We start from the raw sequence: 21771 nt of genomic DNA on the forward strand, positions 1-21771 counted from the left end.
TTCCTCAATGCCTTACTTTGACTTTTTTTACACTGATAAAGTGAGCATGTGCTGTGTGTGTACCTACATTCCCAGCATTCCCCTTGTTGCATGGGTAATTTGGCAAAAGGTCTATTAAACTGTCAACCAACCAACTTATTGTTTGACAGTCTGGTTAAATTAATGCTTAAGCTCTTCATTCGGGACTGCAAAAGTAAGGGGATGGCCTATGCCTATAAATTATGATTTTGATCCATGAACAAAGTTGTGAAGGATACTGACTTTGCAACTTTAATTCCTGCTGTACACGTGTTGGATTCCTGCTGAACGCGTGTTGGCACGCTGACCTGGCGCTGACGGACACGCAGCACCAAGAGGTAGCCGGCCGTTGAAACTGACGCTGCACGTCAGTTTCAACGACCGGCCATCCCATGGCGCTGCATGCCCGGCGAATGGGAGCCTGGTTGACGTGTGCTAGCCAATGGTATCAAAGCGGTGTAAAAGGTGCTGTGGCTAAACGACGAATGGGAGCTGGCTTGACTTGGAGAAGGATTTAAGAGCCGTTTGGCGTGGTTTCAAAGCTGATGACGCCGGCTCACTCCATGAGACCAGTTAATGCTTTCGCATTAAAAACAGTAGCAAGTTAGAAAGACAGGACAACATTACCGTATTTGAGAGTGCAGTCAGACCCTTGGGCACAACCAGAGAAATGTCAAAGGTGGCTTTAATGGATGGTTCATCCCAGCAGGGAAATGCCCGCCTGGCATCAGTTGGCTAAAAAAAAACATGTGGAAACAATAAATGGCAAAATCTGCAGTCTCCATTAGCAGGGATGGAACTGGGCAAATCAGCTCTGGAGCTATCTTGGGAGCAGAAAAAAATACAGTTTGGAGCAGGCTGGGAGCAGCAAAAACGAGGTCTTGGAGCAAGTTGGGAGCTGTCTATGAGTTTTAAGAGTGTTAAAATAAAGGCTAAATGTCACCTGGTTTTTAAAACTAAAGAAAATATGGCATGCAGGTAGCTCCGTGTGAACTTAACGGCAGTTTCAGTAAACTTTTTAGTTGCAAATATTTTTCACGAGATTAAATCAAAACTGCGCGTGACAGTGTGACAAGTGATAAAACCGACTTGCAAAGAGATAAACAGGTACAAATAGCTTTCATTGCTCAGCATCAACTAGTAAGGTATACCGAAAAATAAAAATGCAGGTACAAAAATGGTCTTTCATTTTTCAGTGACTAGAATAAGATAATAAATGCCGTTGTACATATAAATTTATTCAGACTTAGTCAATTACTCAGGGATATACTTCACCTTTTCGGGATTCTGAGCAAATTTTGCATTACAGGGTGTCTAGCAAATTATGATTTTGAAATTCCCTGACTTTTCTAGGTTTTCCCTGACATTTTCAGGTGAAATTCCCTGACCACTGTGGAGGCCATTACAACACAAGGAATTGAGCTCTGAGCACTATGAGGATAATTTTGCATGGGATTAATCCAACTTGCCTATTCCGAAATATTCGGGTTTGTCAAGTCCGAATTAAATGGGCACTTTCTTGCTGCCGAAATCGTCAGTGAAGAGGCCGCTTCCGGAAACGCGATGAAAACACAATGCTCAACCACACACGTCAATAACCGAATGGCAGCATGGCCGCCAGATGCAAACTTTCGGATACTTTCGGCTTAAGGCTTGGATTGGGGTCTGTGGCTTTTCCATTTGTTACTAAATCTAGTAGCTTTAACTAGATCTAGCCTAGCGTCGCGCCCTCAATCCAATCCAATCCAATCCAAGGCTTAAACTGGATTTGTTGGCTGTTCCATTTGCATCGGGTAGCACACTCTACATCGGGCGAGCACAGCCCGCGCTCCGCTCCAAGCAGAATTTATTGCCTATTTTTCTGCCCCCAAGTCCAAGTCTTTGCTCAGGGCACTCAATGGCGTTTCCGGCTCATTTTCCCTGAATGGGATCGCTTTTTGACAATATCCCTTACAATTCCCCGATTTTTCCCGATAATTAAAATTTCCCTGACGATTCCCGGTTTTCATGGTCGCTAGACACCCTGGCATTAGTCTCAGCAAACAGCACTTGTCCAGACTCAATCTTCTCCATCTCCTTCTTTTGTTTCATTTTTTTTTTCAGACCCGATTTAATCAAGACTGCGCATGCTCAAGCATAGTCCGCTTGATGATGATGAAGAGCTGTTCAAGTTGTTGCTCTTCTTCCTGAAGACGAGCTCGCTTTGTACTCGCATCACTGTTCTTCCTCTTCTGCCTCTTGTCATCTTGCTTTTCGACCTCTAGCCTTTCTGTGTAAACTTTATGAGACTTATTCACAGTTTGCAGCAAGTCTACCGTCATGGGTACTTTCGTGACATCACTGTCAAATCGCTTCAAAGCCCAATCACGATCTGGCAGCTCGTATCTTGCTCCGTCATACACCTTACTGCTCGTTCGCCTTTGTTCCCAAGTTCTCTGCGCAGGGCCACGGCACACGTTTGCTCCACTATACTCAGATCTTCAGATGAGAAGTGACTCCAAGACTTCAGAAAAGCACGGTGAGCATGCAGCAACGGCAGCAACATTGGTGGCAGCAACCTTCAGATAAAGATTTTTGAATTCGGATCCACTGGCGTCCCATTTGGGCCAGAAGTTCCAGTGTCAAAGTTGCCAACATAAACTGCAAGACAGTTCATTTCGACGAGGCTCGTTTAGAATTTTAGTTTGGGCGGACCCTGGCGCAATTTTGCCCTTATTCATACTTTTGTATAAGTGTGGCGCATGAAAAGTCATTAGGCGCACAGCGGCGCAATTGGTGCAGCAGTTCCATCCCTGCATTAAGGAAAACTTAAAAAATAGCAAGTTAAAAATGAGAACATTGTAATGTTCTGCAAGACAGCCAACCTCAACGCCCACCCCTTGATGAAAATCAGCCCAGCATCCAGTTGGGACTTTATCCAGTTGGAAATGGATCCAGTTGGAAATGCATCCCGTTGGAAATGGATCCAGTTGGAAATGGATGGATTCAGTTGGGGATCCAGTCGGTAATGGATCCAGTCGGAAATGGATCCAGTCCAGACTGGATCCAGTCTGAAATGGATCCAGTCCGAAATGGATCCAGTCCGAAATGGATCCAGCCGGAAATGCATTCAGTCGGAAATGCATTCAGTCGGAAATGGATCCAGTTGGAAATGGATTCAGTTAGAACTTAGACTTAATACGGCGGGATCCAGCTGGGACCAGTTTTATAATCTAGCTCAAATGATTCTCAGCTGGGCCCGCACAAAGGGTAGGTTGGGTAAAAAAAAGGGGGGGGGGGGGGGGGCTACCCTTTGATGTGGAATCCAAAAAGGTTGAACTATTTTCAAACCCTACACTCACATGTAATTAATTAGCAGCCATAGACCACAGCACAAAAATGATGTTACGTCAAAGGACTAAGTTCCGTTTATTTATTTGCCTTCTAAGGACCCAATTAGGAACACCCATTATTTGTCAAAACTCAGATTGCCTAACCTGTTGGACAAACTAAGCCCAACCTTGGGTCCATCTTTCAATGTTTGGTTTTTCTGATAACCTAAACACTATAGTAAAGTGCATCCACTTTCCATGTTAAACATTTCTTAACTATACCCTATTTTACTCAATAAATGCTGATCAAGCAATTAAGGTTACAAAATCACAAAATCAATCAGTATGCTGATAAGAACGGCCCAATCAGCTGTAAGGTGCCCAAAACACGAGAAGCACCTGAAAATAAGACACGACAGGATAAAGCTGAATAGGCAGAGTGGGTTCTTACTTCAAACTGAGTGACTGCTCCACACTTCTCTTCACCATCTTGGCCCTTGTACTTCACTATATGGAAACCCACCAGCTTGCTATTTAATTCACCAGAAAAGACGAAGTCAAGCCGTCCTTCACCCGGAGTAAGCGGCACATCAAACCTGACAGTGGCCCTCCTGGACTCCTTTGACGTGGTGACACTGGCAGCCTTCAGTTCTGAAACATAGCAGCTGGAATCATAGGTTGGCCACCTTGTACTATCGCGGACAATATGAGCTGAAACAGCGCTCCGGCCTGTGCACGGTACTACCTGCGCTGCCTGACGCATCGCACCGCAAACACGGCACACCCTGAAGCCGAGATAAATTCTCACTTGTGCTCATTGCGCCGCTGCTCTCTTCCGGCCATCTGCTAGCGAAAATATTGGCCAATGGAACCACCATCACGATGCTTGCGCCGTGCAGCCCAATGTTCACGTTTTCAGCCATCATGCATTTCAGTGCATTTCAAGAAAGCGCCGAAGTGGAAAATGCATTGTCACGCTCGTATCTCCTCAAGGAGTGGTGCCTGACGGAGCTGCCTTGGCCCCCAAAAGGAGCCAATCTGAATATCATCGAACACGTTTGGAGGCGCATCAAGATAGCCATGTCACAGCGTCCCCTCCACCGTGCCACTGCCGACGAATCGTGGGAAGCGGTGAGAGGTGAATGGGAGATGCTTCGGGCCGAGCCAGACTCCTTAGCTGCGCTCCACGATTCCTTACCCCACAGAATGAGAGCCGTGGACGCAGTATTAACTTCTTTCGTAAGCTTTACTGTGCCTCAGGACCCCCCATAAACCGGACTTCTGCCAATTGGAACAAAGCTTGCTGCTACAATTACGACACACTGTTTGGCACCATTAAACTGCGGATACCTTTGAGTGGTGCATCCTTGATCCCGATCTTCTTGTATAGTGCAGTTGAACTTCCACACCGACTATTAATCTTTTGTATCTGACATCATCCTCTGCGAATATTCCTTCCATGAACTTTCAAGCTCCTTCTCCTGGCAAATATACGACTGTTTGTTGCACTTCATTAAGACAAGGAATTTGTAAATAAAACACTGGTGTCTTGTAAGCACTGGTTTTGTTTGAAACAAACACGTGGGCCCAGTAACAAAGAAATATTATTTTTTAACCTTTTCATACCAATCAAGGTTACAAAACCTCCACAGTAACATGTATGGTTACCGTTGTTTTTTTTTAACACAGTTGTGCTTAACAAAAGATTTAAAAAAAGTAAATACCTTGGAGTTGGACCAAATTCCATAACAAATTTTGGCCTATATTTTACGATGTCCTACTTTGCGGCATGCACTTCATAAAAATAAATAAAAGAACTTGTTTTTTGATGTGACTTTCAAAGAACGATAATCGCAGCTGCAATTTAAGATACTTCAACATTTTTTTTATCAGTCAGTTCTTTCTACGTGACTCTACACGATAGAATGAAGTAAATCAAATGCAATAAAGGAATGACAAGTGTAATCTTCTGTCCCCCCCCCCCCTCCCCCTAACATGATACATGTTATACACTGCCGCACATGATAGTCTGCCCGCTGTTGCACCCACCTTCTCGCTTTCAGACAGCCGGAAGAGCCCAGTGGAGCAGGGAGCGCAAGTGACAATTTATCTCAGCCTCAGGGTGCGCCGTGAGTGCGGAGCAAGGCAACAGGCGGCGCAGGTAGTATCGTGCGCCATTGTCCGCGATAGTACATACTATACCCATTTTCACCCCAGGAACAGTAGTGGAAGAAGCCGGCTCCTCGCGGAGCATTACTAATTTCCCTTTTTACATAGAGAAATAAGATATAAGGAGGTGCATTTTAGGTTAGGTATATGTTATCTCACCAGATATACTTTCAAATGCCAAACGCATTGTTTCTTTCTAAGACAACCAAATCTTTTAAGAACTACTTCGCGCAGCGTGCAAAACTTCCTTCTTTTTTCTTGAGGTGAAAACGAGTATAGACCAAAAGGATGCTCGGTATGTCCTCATTTTTCAAACATTTAAAAAATAGGCACAGGGCATTTATTGGGGCGTCGGCACATGCTTGGCATTTTCCAATGTATTGAGCCCCCAAGAAGCGAAAGACAATTTTATAAAAATATTTTAAACTCTTTTCAGTCATAGTAAAAAAAAAAGACAAGGAAAAAAATACTGAAAGGAAAAACACAACGAAGTTATCGCTCACGAGCTAATGCACCGTCATACTAATAAAAAAAAAGTAGCAAAAACAAAAAAAAGGACAAACACAATGAAGTTTTAATACACAGCTGTGTTTGTCCTTACCTTTTTTTTTCTTTGTCTCAGGGTTTGTTTTTATTATGACCATGCATTAGCTTGCCTGCACGCTTACTCTCATTTCAGTAATTTTCTTCAGTGACCATTTAGAACAAGGGCACAAATATTCATATCTTTGGAGGTGATGTTTATTTGATATATGAATGTTGTAAAGAACTACTGTAAACGACTAAATTTTTGCGAGGACCTAATTTTCGCGAATCGACTACAATTTGCGAAAAATATGTCTTGCGAACAATTCAGGCAATATGTGAAGCTACACTCGATTCGTGAAAATTAGAACCCGCGAATAATTTCAAATTTTCAGCTTTGGCCCGATTCGCAAAAATTTGAGCCCACGAAAATTAAGTCGTTTACAGTATGTCCTCTCTATTATCACTCACTTGTAGTCAGACCTCTACCACCAAGCCATAAAGTCCACACTAAGGGGAGAGCAGCTGAATTTAAAATTTCCCAGTTTATTGTGCCTAATCTCTGTTTTATAAATCTGGTGTTAGTTTTTATGTAGCTTACTTTTTATACCCTGAATGCAATGTACAAGCAAAAAAAAAAAAAAAAGCTTTTGTGCACATGTTGAGCATGGCCACAAACCTACAAGAGTATCGTAAAAGAAGCTGTTCCGCTCCTTGTGAACCACTCAGTGAAATGAAAAATAAAAATAGTCAATGCTAGACCTTCTTTATTGTAAACTAATTGGAAATTGAAAAAAAAAAAAAAAAAGCATTGTCAAAGGGCAGACAAACATTTCTTTAAGTTTTTGTAACTATATATAAATACATCAATCAGTTGCATGCTACAGGTCATAAGCACAAAAATTCTTTTGTATAACCCCCCCCCATACACACACACACACACACATATGCACAAAAAAACAAAATGTGTTAGAGTATTACAATAGAACTGTAGCAACACTTTTTCGTAGCAGGAAAACACTTTTTTATTATTATTTTTTGTGATAAATAGAAACAAAAAAAGAAAGCGGTGGAAAGAAAACGGCTAGACCTACTTCTCAAATAAATGCATTGGCGGGCGCCGCAACCATTTGAAGAACCGGGCAGACGAAAATGCCTCAAAAGTATGCCTTTTTCAATCACCAAGAGAGATAATTGCCTTTTTTTGGCCAGCATCTGCCCTTACCAAGGGATGTTGCAAACTTTTTAAACAATTCAACAAAGCTTTTAGCTTCTGCATCAGCGTTGCCTGACCTCAACACAAAATATTTCAAACTTTAAAAAAAATGTATCGACACAATAGCTTGCTTAAAATATTATAAAATTATTACCTATGCTTAAACAATAAAAGAGCAAACTTATAAATTTTTAACGACTTAGTTTGCTCAAATGTTGCAAACTTCCTAAAAGAGCTGGTGTCGGCTTGTTTTTGGTTTATGCGCACGAGCATAAATGTCAAACTTCTGTCAAGCTTTCGTTGAATTTAATGTTGAAAGTTAGAAAGAATAGAACCTCGGCAAGTTTGCAAGACCCCAACAATAACCTAGGCTCAACAAGCATTAGAGACTGCAAGACCTAATGCTGAACAAGCACTACAGACTGCAAGACCTACCACTGATTTATTCATTTAAAATAAAATGTTGGTTTCATGGTACATTTTGCCTTCTCGAGTCTGCCCACTTGCCACTAAGTGAGAAACCTGACATTACTTGATACGGCCCATTTAGGAATTTAAATAAATTATATCTAAACATCTTACCAGAACATAAGAACAAACATGTACACTACCAGGAGAAGGTCTTACACCTACCTTTTCCTTCTTTAGAAACATAGCGGACAGAGGAAATTTGCAGCTTCAATGCATTTAGCTCAACTACTTGGGTGGACTTCAATACCTAAAAAAAAAAATAAAGTGTAAGACAACTTGAAAAGCTCCGATGAAATTTTCAATAATTGAAAGTATCACTAAACTCAATATACACTAACATCCCGAGAGATTCCCCCAACCTCAAAAGATAACCCGCCCCTATTTTTAGCTTGATTGGCTATTTTCTTTAAACACAGAAACATAGCCCACCCCTAGTAATCAGTGTTTGGATCAATGACGACCTCGGCGTAAATGCATCTAGGTAGCTGCGGCGGGATATAAGCGAACATTGCTGACTTGGAAGTACAGTCATCTTTGCTTCATTGTCTCTCGCCGCGATTAAAATTTGACAGGAAAGCATGATCTAAAGATAGCATTTCTTCAACTTTTATTGGTTGCACACCGAAAATTAGCCCACACTTTATTTTCACTCAATTAGCTCTCGATTTTAAAGGGGCTATCTCTCAGGATTTTACGGTACAGTAAAGGACAACAAATCTGACTTCTTAGTGACATTCACAACATAAGGAGAAAGCTTTGCTCTTTCTCTCCATATAATAAGTATACAGGGTGTCTAATTTTACTTAGAAAAGATTTATATAAAAAAAAAAATGCCGCGAAAGGTACACTAATGCGGTTTGTGCAGGCGAGTTATATGAGAGAGACATAATATAGGAAGCTAATCGTCTCGATAGGTCGGATAATAACCTAAAATTTATCAATGAACTTCCTAATTCGTGAAAATAAACAAATGGTTCCAATAAGAAATATGCTGATCATCATCAAAAACTACTAAATCAGTCAATTTTAGAAAGATTTAAAGCACATGGTAAGTGCAGGGGTCACCACTCGTGCACCAGGCATAAAGGCTGAACTCCATAGAGCGAATTATGCGATGAATAACTGATGAACGCCGCACAACGGCACGCTCGCGTTACGCGTGACGTAGCAGCCACTGTGCTGACACCACACGGAGAGCAAAAGCAGCCGGGCAAAATTCGTCAATTTTTCGCTGCATATTCGTCCCATGGAGTTTAGCCTTAAGGATAGCAATGTGAAAACGCGAATGATGATATCCGAAATTCTCCCGCCCCAAGCTGGTTAACTTTCGTGCACCTACACACTTCTCACAAGCTTCAAATACTTCTAAAATTGATTGATTTAGTGGTTTTGAATGACGCTAAACAAGTTTCTCATTGAAATTGTGTGTATTTTCACCAACTAGAAAGTTCATTAACAAATAGTTAATTATTTCGCTTACTGTAACAATTATCCCTCTATATTATGCCCCCCTGGCCATATAGCTCACCTGGCCAAATCACACGAGTGTACCATCCACGGCTTTTTCTAAATAAATCTGTTTGAATATGTAAATGCAGGAGGCATGTAAGGAGGCATGTATACCATACTCCAGACGGTGATATTTCAGTCAATGTAGTGGCTCATTGTGAGCTTGAACCCCAATGTTCACTCGCACAATCCCCACATCTAATCTATGAGTCACAATCAGATGTAGTGTTATCACGATAGCCTTGTAACCTAGGTGTTGGTAAGGAGCACACCCTCACAGCCCCCCTCCCACTCCACATTTCGACGAGTTTCCAGGGACCCCTAGGTGGTGCAGCATGTATAGAATGCCACGCGCTCTGTGCCGTTTGTGTTTCGGAGCTTGATAACACATAACTGTGCATAACACGTGACTCTAGGAGAACCTGTTATACACTGTCGCTATGTTTTTTATTTATAAACTTTCTGAATTGTAACCTGCGAGGTTCTGAGAAAAGCACACGGTGTAATAAAAGAAATAAATGATAGCACACAATTTTTAAAACAATGGCTGGCACCTCATGAAATAAAAGCTTTTAAAACAATGGCTGGCACCTCATGAAATAAAAGTTTGGAGAATATTTGGTAACATTTCCCTAGCTCTCTTTGCACTGGTCGAAAAAATGGCTTTTTGGTATGGACTTGGTGGAAAAAGGCAATCCACAATGGGCACAAAAGCCACGTCAGGAGCTCGATCTAGGCAACTGCAGCTTAATGGAGTCAACAAGACCTATACTCAGCCTCACTAAAACCATGCAGTACAGCCAAAGCTACAGGGGAGAGAGTGTAGGCCAACCTGTTCATGGGAGGGAAAGGAAGAACGGAAGGGAGGGGCTGGGATTCCCCATTTCATCCTTTCCCTCCTCTTGAACAGGTAGGGATACTCTCTCCTCTGTAGCTTTGAATGTACTGCACGGTTTTAGTGAGATGGAGTATAGCTTTATTGGCCAAGGTATGGTAGCACACGTGTACCCTACCAACGCTTTAGTTCCTACCCAATATGCTTGGAGCACAGCAATTCTGAAAATGACACACTAGTCATTTTCTTATGGTTTCTACGAAGAAGCTCCCACAGCAAAAGCTGGTCTGAATGGAGGATTGCCTACTGTTTCTCTCCCTTCTTGACACGGACCGCCGTGACTTGGGGATGCTGCTGCTAATGTAGAAAAAGCCGCAAGATGGCATAAATGTTATGTATTTGTGCAAAGGACTGGTGCATACACGACGGCGTGTGAGGCTAAACAGAAAGGTTTAGCCTCACACGCCACCTTCACACATGTGCACCTGCTAGCCAGCGCACATTTCATAAATCCGTGCACCCTCCTCATCAATACACTCTGCTTTAGGGCATGTGGAAATGAAAACCTTCAAGCTATTTGCCAGTGCTCTTCAGTCGTATACAAAAAGACATGTAGATAATGATAATGCAATTAAATGCAAAGGTGCAAGCAAGCTGGACAAGAATAACAATAATAATCCCTGGAGAAGGGGAACAAGGGTGACAAAGGAAAAACACAAATCTCCGAGCACAGCTAGGTGACTGGTGTGAGGCGGGAAAACACTGCCTGGTCCTGGTATTGAACCAGGGACCTCTCCAGACGGGCCGTTCACCCTTGTTGGTGTTAGACTGGTGGCAGCTGTTAAAACCGGTCTGCTCTACTGACGTCAAACTCCTGGTTAGCTTAGCTAGTAGAGAGCGCTCCACTGGAAATGGAGAGGTCCCTGGTTCGATACCAGAACAACCGAAATTTTTTTCAGTCACGCACCATCACTAGGGGTGTTTGGAGGTTTGTGTTTGACCTTTGTCCCCCTTGTTCCTCATCTCCGGGGATTATTATCGTTGTGTAGAAAAGCCTGAATGGAGTGCAATTAAACTTTTTTTTACAAAGGTGTCTTCAGGTACTGCACATACAGTCAAACCTGTTTATAACGAACAGCAGGAAACGCTACGATCAGTTCAATATAACAAGTAGTTCGTATAGCAAAAGACATTTACAACAAACTTCCACAATGAGTTCGTTGTAAGGCGAGAGCTTCTTTTTCTTCCTCATCTCTTCACTTTAGCCGTGTAACAATGCGCTAAAAAGTTTTTTTTGTTTTTTTTTTCTTGCATACATGCAGAGCGTTTTTTTTTTAGCTTATCTCCCCTTCTGAATCACTTCTCTTCATGGGCAAATGCTTTGGGGTGAAAAGTTATTTTTTCTGTGCATGTGTGCAGAGTGTATTTTTTAGTTTTCTCCCCTTCTGAATAGCTTCTCTTCGTTCAATTTTGTTTGCAACTTGAGCTTTTGGAATTTTCTTTCTTTCCTACTTCTTTCTGAGGGAAGGGACAGGCTAGAAGACGATTGTTCGAGCGTTCTTGAAAGCCTTCCCGGCAGGAAAAAGTTTGATATAGCGAATGTGTTGTTTGTTATAAAACATACTTTTTACATGCATTTTGATTTAAATTGTTCGCAAGTTCAATATCGACAATAATTCGCTGTACGTGGTTCGTTCTAAACGGGTTTCACTGTATACTCAAGTTTCGTGAGACTGACTTTCTGGGGGAAAAAATGCAAGAATAAAAAATTGTGTCCTTCCTATGCATAAGGAGAACGGAAACAAACCATCTGGTCGACACTGCTACTCACAGATGAGTACCGCACACGATTGCACCTGCTGGATCTGCCTTCAGATGTTCTTTTTTTTTTTTTTATGTGGTGCATGGAACATTGTAAGTAACAGCATAACAGGATGCTTGTTTCAGTTTTTCTCCCAGTGCATTGGAAATGTTTTTCTATTCTTTGGCTTTTTTTTTTTTTTTGTTTTTCCTTCAGAGGCCTACACCCACACATCTAATTGCTCACCGGCACTCCTTCACGAGCTTCTTCATACGTTTTGTTTGTTTTTTGCTGTGGATCACGCCACGCACTCGCCAAACGTTCATCTTTTTTACAAGGGATCATTTTGTTAAATGATCTTTTGTATGACACGTGACTCACGAAAGACGCCTTTCGAAAGTCACGTTTTTATTCAAAAGTAATAAGTGATTTTCTGAAACTTTAATGGGAAAATGGAACCCGTTCCCAGTAGTTTACGCCATCCATCCCCATGTAGTACTCGTGAGCTTCGACGGCCACCATTTTCCCATTGAAAATATCAGAAAACCACGCAGAACGAATTAAGTACAAAACGAGCGTGTTGGTAACGGTAATTAGACATGAGGAAGATACATAGAAAGGGGGGACGGACAACAAAGTTGTCCGTCCCCCCTTTCTATGTATCTTCCTCATGTCTAATCACGTAGAACGTTTGAGCAAGATAACGGTAAAGAGGAGGGCAATAATAGTTATTTCTGAAACTCTGGCACCTGACCCGGACCGCTAGCGCTACATTTTGACGGAGACCGGGCATTCAGCATAGTTCATTTTACAATTAAAAAAAAAATTGACGGTATTTAGGTATTTACATTTCGGGAGAAGCCGGCTAATAACCCGGTCAACCCGGTTACACACTTTGGCTTATGAGGGTCTGTAGCTACGAGTGGAAAAACAGCGGAACGCTTACCTTCACCGAAATTGTGGACCGGCCGTCAAATGTTCGTTGCTTGAGGTCCGGTTTGAGCTCGATCTCGTAATTCAAAGGAGTAACAAGCATCGGCAAGCGCCCGGACACTTGTTCACCGGACATGGCACCGATGGCACTACAAAACGCCGCTCTGCAGCACTTCGTCAATCCCGAATAAAATCCCTTAGGGATGTAGCGACTGGAACCACTGGAACACAACGGACTAGTACTATGCGCCGGAGCGAAGCCAACGACGCCGACGATACTGACGATACGACGAACAGAACGAACCGAACAGACCGAACGTCCTGTGGGTGCTGTGCCGGCTGTACTGGCTGTACTGGCTGAACGGACGAAGAGAACACGAGGCGCGCGAGAAAATCTGATTAGCGACATTTTGAAACAAGCACAAATTTTTACATCTTTTCTTTTTTTGGTACACGCAACAAAAACTAAGCTTTTCAGCTTTTGCAACTTCCAATAATGGATAGCCTGCTATTTTTTTTTTTTTTTTTCGGGGTTCATGTTTATTTACAACACCCATTGGATGAAAATCCACATGTCGACACTCTCTGGCGTCGGAAAGCTCGTTCAAATATTAAAAGATAAATATATATACATGTATTTATTAACTTCCTTTAAAACAAGTTTATGGCGGTTTGAAAGAGAGGGAGAATCTTGGCGATTTTTCCAAGATTTTTCTTTTATGCTCGGATATTTCGTTTTTCAGTTTGTCCAAGACTCCAAGGAGGCTATGGCTATGGCCCGACGTTAACTTCGCCGTCACAAAAGTCGACTGTCGTCGCTCGACCAACTCGGCCGCCACCACTGTTGTTTTATCAATATGGCGGTCCCATAGCAGAGCTGAGCTGCAAACACACCTCGTTATTTTTGCAACACCACCACCGGTGCCATACCTCAGGCTCATTAGAAATGACATCAGTAATTCCAGAAATTCGTATTTATTCACCATCAGACAAAGAAGATACTTCAGACTCAGATCGCAGCAGGAAAATGGCTATAAGCGGTGAGCGTAAATCAGTGGCGTCGGTTTTCCGCGGAAATTCCAGAGAAATGTTTACAGATGACAAGGCGAACCTGGTACCGTGGCTAAACACGTTTAACATGCGGCCTTACAACCTCTCTTGTCTTCCGTCGAGTATAAATTATCGCCCATCTTGTAGGTCGCAGTCGGTGGCTATAAGTCGTGCGAAACTCGGTTGCATTACGAGCTCTGCCAAATCCCTCGACGTGCTCCGTCAAAACTTGCAGAGAAGCATCAACCGTGAAATCGACGAAATTTTGCAGCGGTACTTGGAGAAGTTTTTCAAACCCGGTTTAGAGAACGTACGCATCAACAATGGCGACCACTCGATATCTGAGCAGCACATCCAGGCCGTATGCAGACAGATACTGGAAGAGGCCAAGAAAATGTACCACGGCAGCTACACGCGAGGCAACAGTCCGACGTCCGACTACACTGTCGACTCTGGACGCAACAGCCCGTCGGACCTGAAACTGGGGCGTTTCCTACACCAGGCAGGCAGGAAGAGGGCGACCAAGGCCAACTCGGACTCAGACTCCGAGGCGAGCCAGTGCCACCAGCTGCCCAAGAAGAAGAAGGGCCGGCCCCCGCTCCACTACCAGGGGGGGCTGTCCGGCCGCTCGACGCCGTCCAAGCTCAAGACTGAGGCCGTCAAGCGGGAGGGCCCCAAGTGGGACCCGAGCCGGCTCCTGCCCACCTCCCAGTTCATCATGGGGGCCAAGGCCAACAAGGCGCTGGGGCTCGGCGCCACGCGGGGACGCCTGTACATCAAGCACCCAGAGGTGTTCAAGTACTCGGGCGACCAGGAGGACAAGCAGTGGCTCTACGAACACAACCTGATGCCGGCCACGGGCGGCAAGGCCTACATGCTGCTCGTAGACGACATCCGTGAACTGGCCGACACCAACGAGTACAGGCACAGTCCGGGCCTGCTGCTCGACGAGATTGTGGGCTTCACGGTGCCCGACCACATGCTGCTCAAGATGCAGAGCGCCATGCTCGCCATGCGCACGGACCTGCCCGGGCGCAAGCGGGGGCGTCCGGGGGACGCCGATGGCTTCGCCCGCCAAGGGGGCCCGGGTGCCGCCGACGACGCGGCCGACGCCGATGACGCGGCCGTCGAGGTGTCGCCCGCCGCCTCAGACCTCAGTGCTACCCTCGAGCCGCCCCTCACCGCGCCGTTCGACCTCGGGCCCAGTCCATGACGGCACTGTGACGGACGCGTTGACCCGGGCACGACGCTCTGCCCTGACCCTGGTCCAACGTGACTGGTCCAAAGTGAGCTCATTTGGAGGCCCCGTGCAAATTTTGTACTTTGTGCCTCTGGAACGATATTACTCTGGCACATGCGTGAAAAACTCAATCTCGGTGTTGTTCGATGCGCTCCAGAGCTTTGCTCTGCCGTGCCAAGGTTGGCGGTTGTGGGCTGTTGTTGCGTATAGGGATAGTCCCTCTAAACCTGGTCTTGTTATTTGGGCCCGTGAGACTGAGGACGTTTTAATTGTCTTGTAATCATTTGGCAGTGGGCCAAAGGCTAATTGAAGGGAAAGAGAGAGATGTGCACTTCTTTCCTTAAATCAAAATCTTTGGGCATTCGATAACCATGAAATAAGGTGGCAAAAATTGGTTACTGTTTGTTTAAGGTACCTAACAGAATTGCCCTTACTTCATTTTACATTGCCACGATTGGCTGCTGCAATGCTTGCCTGCTGTCAATCAACATTTTCTGGGTTGACTACGCTGAATTCTCCTTCAGTTACTTTTGGAAGTTGTGATGTCACGAAGCGTTCTTTGTTTCGGCCATGGCAAACTTCGAAAAAAATCACAAAAATGAAGCATTGCGTGACAAGTAACATTGTGTGACATAGAGTAGTTAGGACAAACTAGTGGTTGCTGGTTTGTCCGATTTTGCTTTCACAATTGGAAAGCTGTGATCAATACTACAAATATAGCAAAACATATTTGGTAAAATCTGATGTTCTGACACTAACCTGTTGAGTTACATGCGAAAGTGCCAATGCCGCGTTCTTGCCATGTTGGACAGGGTATGGCACATATTTTAAACCATTCTTTTTTTGTTTGCATTTTCTTGTGAAACTATACTTAAAATTTGGTTGGAGTTGGCTCTTAGAGTCAGTCATTTTAAGCCGTCGCCAGCCAAGAGGAGATTTGTTCCTTTGTCTGCATGATCTGCAACATTATTGCAGAGGCTACTGAGCCAACCGAATTGAGGCGTATACACCATAGCTGGGGGTTTCTAACTGCCAGCAATTGCTGAAAAACATGATATATACTGGTCAAATAGCAATGTAAGGAGCCGGCAAGGGGGAAAAAAAATCAATATTCAATTGGGCATTTCGCATTTATTGTTATTACATTACTGTTATTATATTGTTATTATATAATGGAATTACTACTACAAAGGTGATAGGAATGTTGACTCAGGTCATGTGTGAAGCTGCTTTTTTGTAGATATCTGAACTAGCCAAACAAACATTTTGTATATTCATGCTGCATTTTTCCTGCTTTTATGCAGCTTTTATGCACCACTTCTCACTTCATTACATCCTTTTTGCAGATTTTATACGCTGGAGTCATGCCTATGCAGAATAAACGGCAATTTTGTGTTGGTGAAAAAAATTTCAGTTAATTATGGTGAAGCTCGTCACGCATAAATGCCGCAAGCCCTAGCCCAAGAGACCTAATGTGGATGAGCATCCAACTGCCCATTAATCTGAACCACGCTTAACTACTTTAGTCTGCCCAAAATATCTTTTCAGTTGCAAATGCATTGCATTTTATTGCCAGCTTTCTCCACTTTGTTGGTGTTGTTTTAGCTTGATGTATGCTGAGATTTGCAGAGAGCATGAGGATGTATAAAAACTAACTTTTACTAAAATACTGGATGCTTTAGTTTTATATCGATGCTAGCTGGAGGGATATGTGACTAGGTGTTAGGAGGCAAGAGCTAGAAACTGCAAAGATCTAGCAAATTTAATGTTGAGCCTGCCTTCTAACCTACAGAAGTTATCTGCTGTCCTTGGAGCAGAAAATGTTCACTCGTGCAGTGCAACGGGTCAAAGGGGAAAAATTACTTTTCCTTTTATTCGGATCTCACGCAGTCTGCATAGCTGTAGCCGAAGCAACCGGGGTCTTGCAGGGTGTTACCAAATGTCGCAATGCAGCCAAAATACTCTAAGCTCGCCGAGGTTTTTAGTTGTACGTAACATATGAGAGCCAGAACAGAATTTGCGGCTCGAAATTCGGTTTCTTTCCGCCCGAAAACCGCCGATCAAGAACTGGCCAGTTTGAGTCGCGCTCGCTCTTTTCTGTGGTCACGGGCCGTTTTCTATGGTTCAGACACAACCACCAAATTTAATCAGTCGTTGGTCGTTGAAAGCACACAGTGAATATTAAAAAAAAAAAAATATGAAACCCATTTTTTGTAGCTTCTAAAAAGCTGCAAATAGGTTGATTGAAAAAAAAAAAACAAAAAAAAACAAGGTTGCACAGAGAACCGGAAGCATTCTGTGCATTCACTGCGCATGGCGTCGTATCGCGCATCGTGGCTAGATAAGAGACGGAAAAATTGCGCGGGCGCCTTACCGCAACCGCTAGCCTTGTACCTGCTCCACGAGTGGTAACTTTAGCGCACTACTACGCTTCTCAGGCGCTGAAAGGCTTTCTGAAAATGACTGATTTCGTGGTTTTCGATGACGCTCAACAAGTTTCGAATTGGAACTACATCTCTATTTTCATACTTAAAAAGTAAATTAACAAATTTTAACTAATTAGCCGACTGCTCCTCGCCGTATAACTCACCTGCGCAGAATGCATTAATCTAGCTTTCATTTTATTATTATTATTCTGTTTAGCAAAAAGAAAAAAAAAACGCTATTATTTTTATTGTCGGATTAGAGTGCAACGCGCTCTCACACATCCACGAGTGCACATGAAAGAGGGTAATTCTATATAAGATTTGTTATAGTTACATTTTGATTTTGAACAGCCTCTATCAGCTGTAAATTTACATGCCTATCTCCTCGACGGCGTTGATATTTTTTTATAGTTTTAAAAACTTTTCAGAGCCCTATATAATATATCTCCGCAATAGAAAAAAAATAAAGACATTTTCACCACCCCTTTTGCGAGAGAAAATTGCACACCAACCACTTGACAAATTGAGCTCAACGAGCCTCAACACTTTCTCCCTAAACCTCTGTAATATCGGTAATACCAGAAACGAAGAGCAGTGTGAAAACATCTTTAGTTCAGAAAAAAAAAAGCAAAAGAAATTGGGGAGGAAAGAAGGTGTTTATCCCAATTCCAGGATTCCACTGGCCTCCAACGCCGCAATGGCCCTCTGTCAGGGCCGGATTACGGGCTAAGGGGGCTGCAGCCCAGGGCCCCCGACTCTCTGGGGACCCCCATGACGGAAGCTCCTACAAAAAAATAAAAAAAATAAACCTAAAAATATTTTGGAAAGCGGTGTTGCTTTGCCGCAGCATCCGAGAAAAATGATATACAAAGATAATGGCGATGTCAACAAGGCCAAACGCGCACTTCGCGTAGCACACTCCTATCCCTGTACAAAGCCGGCCCTTTGGGTGGGTGACCGGCCCCTTTGGGTGCTTGTCCGCTTTCTTTTGAAAGCGGCTTCGAGTAAACGAAGAAAACACGCGAGAGGCCCCACAATCTGGGGTTTCTCGCTCCTCTTTTTTTTTTTTTTTTTTTTTTTGTCAGGAAGGGAAATGGCATTAACACCTCCCCCTTCACCCTACTCGGGCTCGTGTCTCGTGCGCGCAAACACGTGTTTTTGAGCAGCGCTTACACTTTGAAAGCGCGGCCTTCGACGCTGATGGGGAAGGGAACAAAGCTGCATGACGCCTACGCGGTGGTCTTGCCGGAGGTCTCCTTAGTGTAAACCAGACGGGAATGGTAATTTTTTTTTTTTTTTTGTATTTTGTAGTTTGAGGTTACTTCATTATTGATTAAAAAATAAAGGAAACTGCAGTATTTCCCAGGCTCATTGCCTTAAAGGCCGGCCCGCAAGCAGAGAGAAGGAACCCGACCCTCACTTTCCTTCTCGCCACTGTGAAAGGAGGAAATCGCCTCTCGTTTCCTCCTCGCCATTTTCCATTTTTTTTTTTTTTTTTTTTTTGCTAACTGCTTTTTTTTTTTTTTTTTGGACAAGTTTGGGGTGGAGGAAATGAAAGCTTCAAGGATTTGAAAAGATTATCCAGAAGCCAGCCGGCACACCTGCGACAAGGAGCTGAACCAACCGAGTAGCTGTTTTGAGCGAGCTTGGCACTTGCTCTTCCCAACGAGTTGCATTGGCTCTTTTTTTAGCATTGGTTTGGAGGACTATTCTTGCTGGTTGTGAGAGCACAAATACCTCGTTCTGCTCAAAGAAGTAGTCATTAAAGTATCAATTTTAATATAAATATCTGATTTGGCATCTTTCGTTGTCGGATTCATGGCGACAACGGGAATTACGAGTGGCGTTTTCTGTATATCAGGGATGGCGCTCCATAGTCAATTGGTTCTGAATCATTATGGTTCGTAAACCGCCAGAGGTGACGGAGGACCCCATCCGTAGTGGGTCTAGCACTTTTCGGCGTGGAGCGTTTTGCTGTAGGGTATTTCGGTGCGGACGTTTTGGTGCACAGACGTTTCAGTGTACGGACTTTTTGCTGCAAAGACTTTTTGGTGTGAGTCTTTTCGGTGCGCGGCTATTTCGGTGCACGGACATTTTGATGCATGGACATTCGACGCTATGGTTTGCTAGCCGGTATCTCTTTTCCCAACGTACGCAGACACGCTTCACATCGTGTTTGCGCGTTGAGTTGATAGAGATAGTCTCCTCTATAAGGTTTTGGCTTTATTATTGGTCATACGTGTAGGAAAGGACCCAAACAGCAAGACTTTCGAGGCTGTTTGTGTATTCAGAACAATTTTGAATATCTTCAAATGCGCCGCCTCCGCGTAATCGCACAGCTCCGATTGTTAATAATAAATTGTGATGACCTCGCACGACAAAAAAACAATGTAATTATCACTTGTAACTCATTAGGGAATAAAGGAGGCATGTACGGGTACAAGATAAGTGTAATAAAATCAAATATCGATTTGATTCAAGTAAAACAAGTCGAATTTGGTTAATGCTAAATCTATTTTATTTGGTATCAAATGTTTGCTCATTCTCGTACGAGAAAAAAAAACAGTGACCACAGATCATACACAGCGTGTGATCTGTGGTCAACGTCTCCTTCCATGCCGTAATGATGTCGCCGGACGTAAAGAACTGCCTTACAATCGTGCTTATGCAGGGAGATTTTTTTTTTAACGACTAGGCATTTTTCTACAAAAGACGTTCGAGTTACGCAATTTCGGTTTGTGTCTTATCTGTAGTCATCAAAAACACCAAATCATTCATTCTTAAAGAGATGTAGTGGACGTGAAGTGGCTCACGGCGTCCTAAAAAGCCTAATTTGGACGCGAATCGTGTTACCGCAATCTTTTCGGCCACCCCACTCCTCGCCCCTTCTACAGCGGCGTTGTCACAGCGATGCGCATGATTTGTCGTTTTGGCTTCATGGCGTTAGGCTGCGCCACGCGGAGATGGAGCCCACATAAAATCAGAACTATATTTTCGCGCCCAAATTAGGAGGACGCCGTATCAAGACGCCGTATAATAGTGTATGCGCGTTACATCTTTTTAAGAATGGACGGTTTGGTTGCTCGCGATTACGGCCAACAACTTTCTAAATACACGATGTCGTTTTTCTTTTCTAACTAAAAGGTTAATTATCGAATTTTAGGCAATCGGTCGGTTTTAGTTGCGTTCTTTCTTGAACCCAATCCTCGCGTGGCCGTATAGCTCACCTACACAAATCGCAATGGCGCTAATTTTCACTGGACAATTTGGTGGCTTTTGATTATGCCCAACAACTTTAAAAATCAACTATCCCGTTTTCTTTTATAATCAAAAAGTTAATTAACAAATGCTAGGTAACCAGTCGGTTTTTGTTGGGTTCTTTCTTCAACCCAATCTTCACCTGGCCGTATAGCTCACATCCACAAAACGTTAATTTGCACGTTTTTTCTAATATCTAGTAGGTGAAAAAAATAAAATAAAACCAACGCTGTATATAAAACAGAGGGCAGTTCTTTTCTGATATAAATAAAGCGTGAGGCACGCGTCTTGCACGCATCTCTTTTTTTTTTTTTTTCCGGCCTATAAAAACAAATTTCTGGACATTCGAAATTGAGTTTATGATGGGGCGGGCGCTTTATCACAAGGCATTTTGTCATGTTTCATAAGCTTTGTTACAGGTCAGAAGGAAGCCACGCGAGCCGTATCACGTTGCAAACAGCTAATTCGGGTGTTTCACAAAGAGCTCTAGAACTTTCCAATTGACATAATACATTTAATACATTTAAAAAAGTTTGGTACTTAGTAATAAACATTTAATTTATGAGGCATAATTAAAAATACTGCAACTCTCGCAAGACGTTTGCCCAAGACATAAAGTTGGTTTCATTGGCGTAAAGTGGCTGCGCTCTAATTTCGCGTTACAGCGATTTATAAGCGTCTTTCATTTTTATGCTTGGTTTTTAAAGATTCGTGAAAAGCATTCGCGAACTTATCTGTCAAGCCGCGTACGCGGACAGCGCGGCCTCCTCGGCAAGTTGTTCCCTCATCGAAGACAACAATGAATAAAAGGTACGATCAAAGTCTTAATTCCTGAAGAAAGCGCAAGTTTAAAATAATTCTAAGAGCGTCAGTTGATTTTATTTCTACTATATTCAAATTTCAACACTCGTCGCAGGCAGCATGAAAGGAAGCACTGCACTCTTGGCGCAAACCAGTGCCCAGTCAACGGTCCTACACTCAAACACGCATCACCACCCGACCTGTTTGA

At 43.3% G+C, this 21771-nt stretch overlaps 2 protein-coding genes across 2 annotated transcripts in view; one reads left to right on the forward strand and one right to left on the reverse strand.

The window, feature by feature from the left end:
- LOC8033742 (puromycin-sensitive aminopeptidase) overlaps positions 1 to 13362 on the reverse strand; it is a 67834-nt gene extending 54472 nt beyond the window's left edge. The window contains exons 1-4 of the mRNA XM_029995094.3: positions 12802 to 13362; positions 7873 to 7957; positions 3781 to 3980; positions 646 to 753 (exon numbers count right to left, since the gene is read on the reverse strand). Coding sequence (XP_029850954.2) covers positions 646 to 753; positions 3781 to 3980; positions 7873 to 7957; positions 12802 to 13197 — 789 coding nt within the window. The 5' untranslated portion in view covers positions 13198 to 13362. The remainder of the gene's footprint in view (positions 1 to 645; positions 754 to 3780; positions 3981 to 7872; positions 7958 to 12801) is intronic.
- A 236-nt stretch (positions 13363 to 13598) lies between these two features.
- On the forward strand, positions 13599 to 16747 carry LOC8033735 (deoxynucleotidyltransferase terminal-interacting protein 1). Its single transcript, XM_029995083.3, has one exon. It carries the CDS (start codon positions 13735 to 13737, stop codon positions 15049 to 15051), a length of 1317 nt encoding a protein of 438 aa, XP_029850943.2. The 5' UTR covers positions 13599 to 13734; the 3' UTR covers positions 15052 to 16747.
- The last annotated feature ends 5024 nt before the right edge of the window (positions 16748 to 21771 follow it).

The sequence above is a fragment of the Ixodes scapularis genome, unplaced genomic scaffold, assembly GCF_016920785.2.
Source record: "Ixodes scapularis isolate PalLabHiFi unplaced genomic scaffold, ASM1692078v2 PGA_scaffold9__187_contigs__length_104089568, whole genome shotgun sequence".
In the NCBI taxonomy this organism is placed as follows: domain Eukaryota; kingdom Metazoa; phylum Arthropoda; class Arachnida; order Ixodida; family Ixodidae; genus Ixodes; species Ixodes scapularis.

Bases quoted from the DNA above. Each gene is read 5' to 3' on its own strand.
- LOC8033735 (XM_029995083.3), top strand. From the start codon at position 13,735: ATGACATCAGTAATTCCAGAAATTCGTATTTATTCACCATCAGACAAA.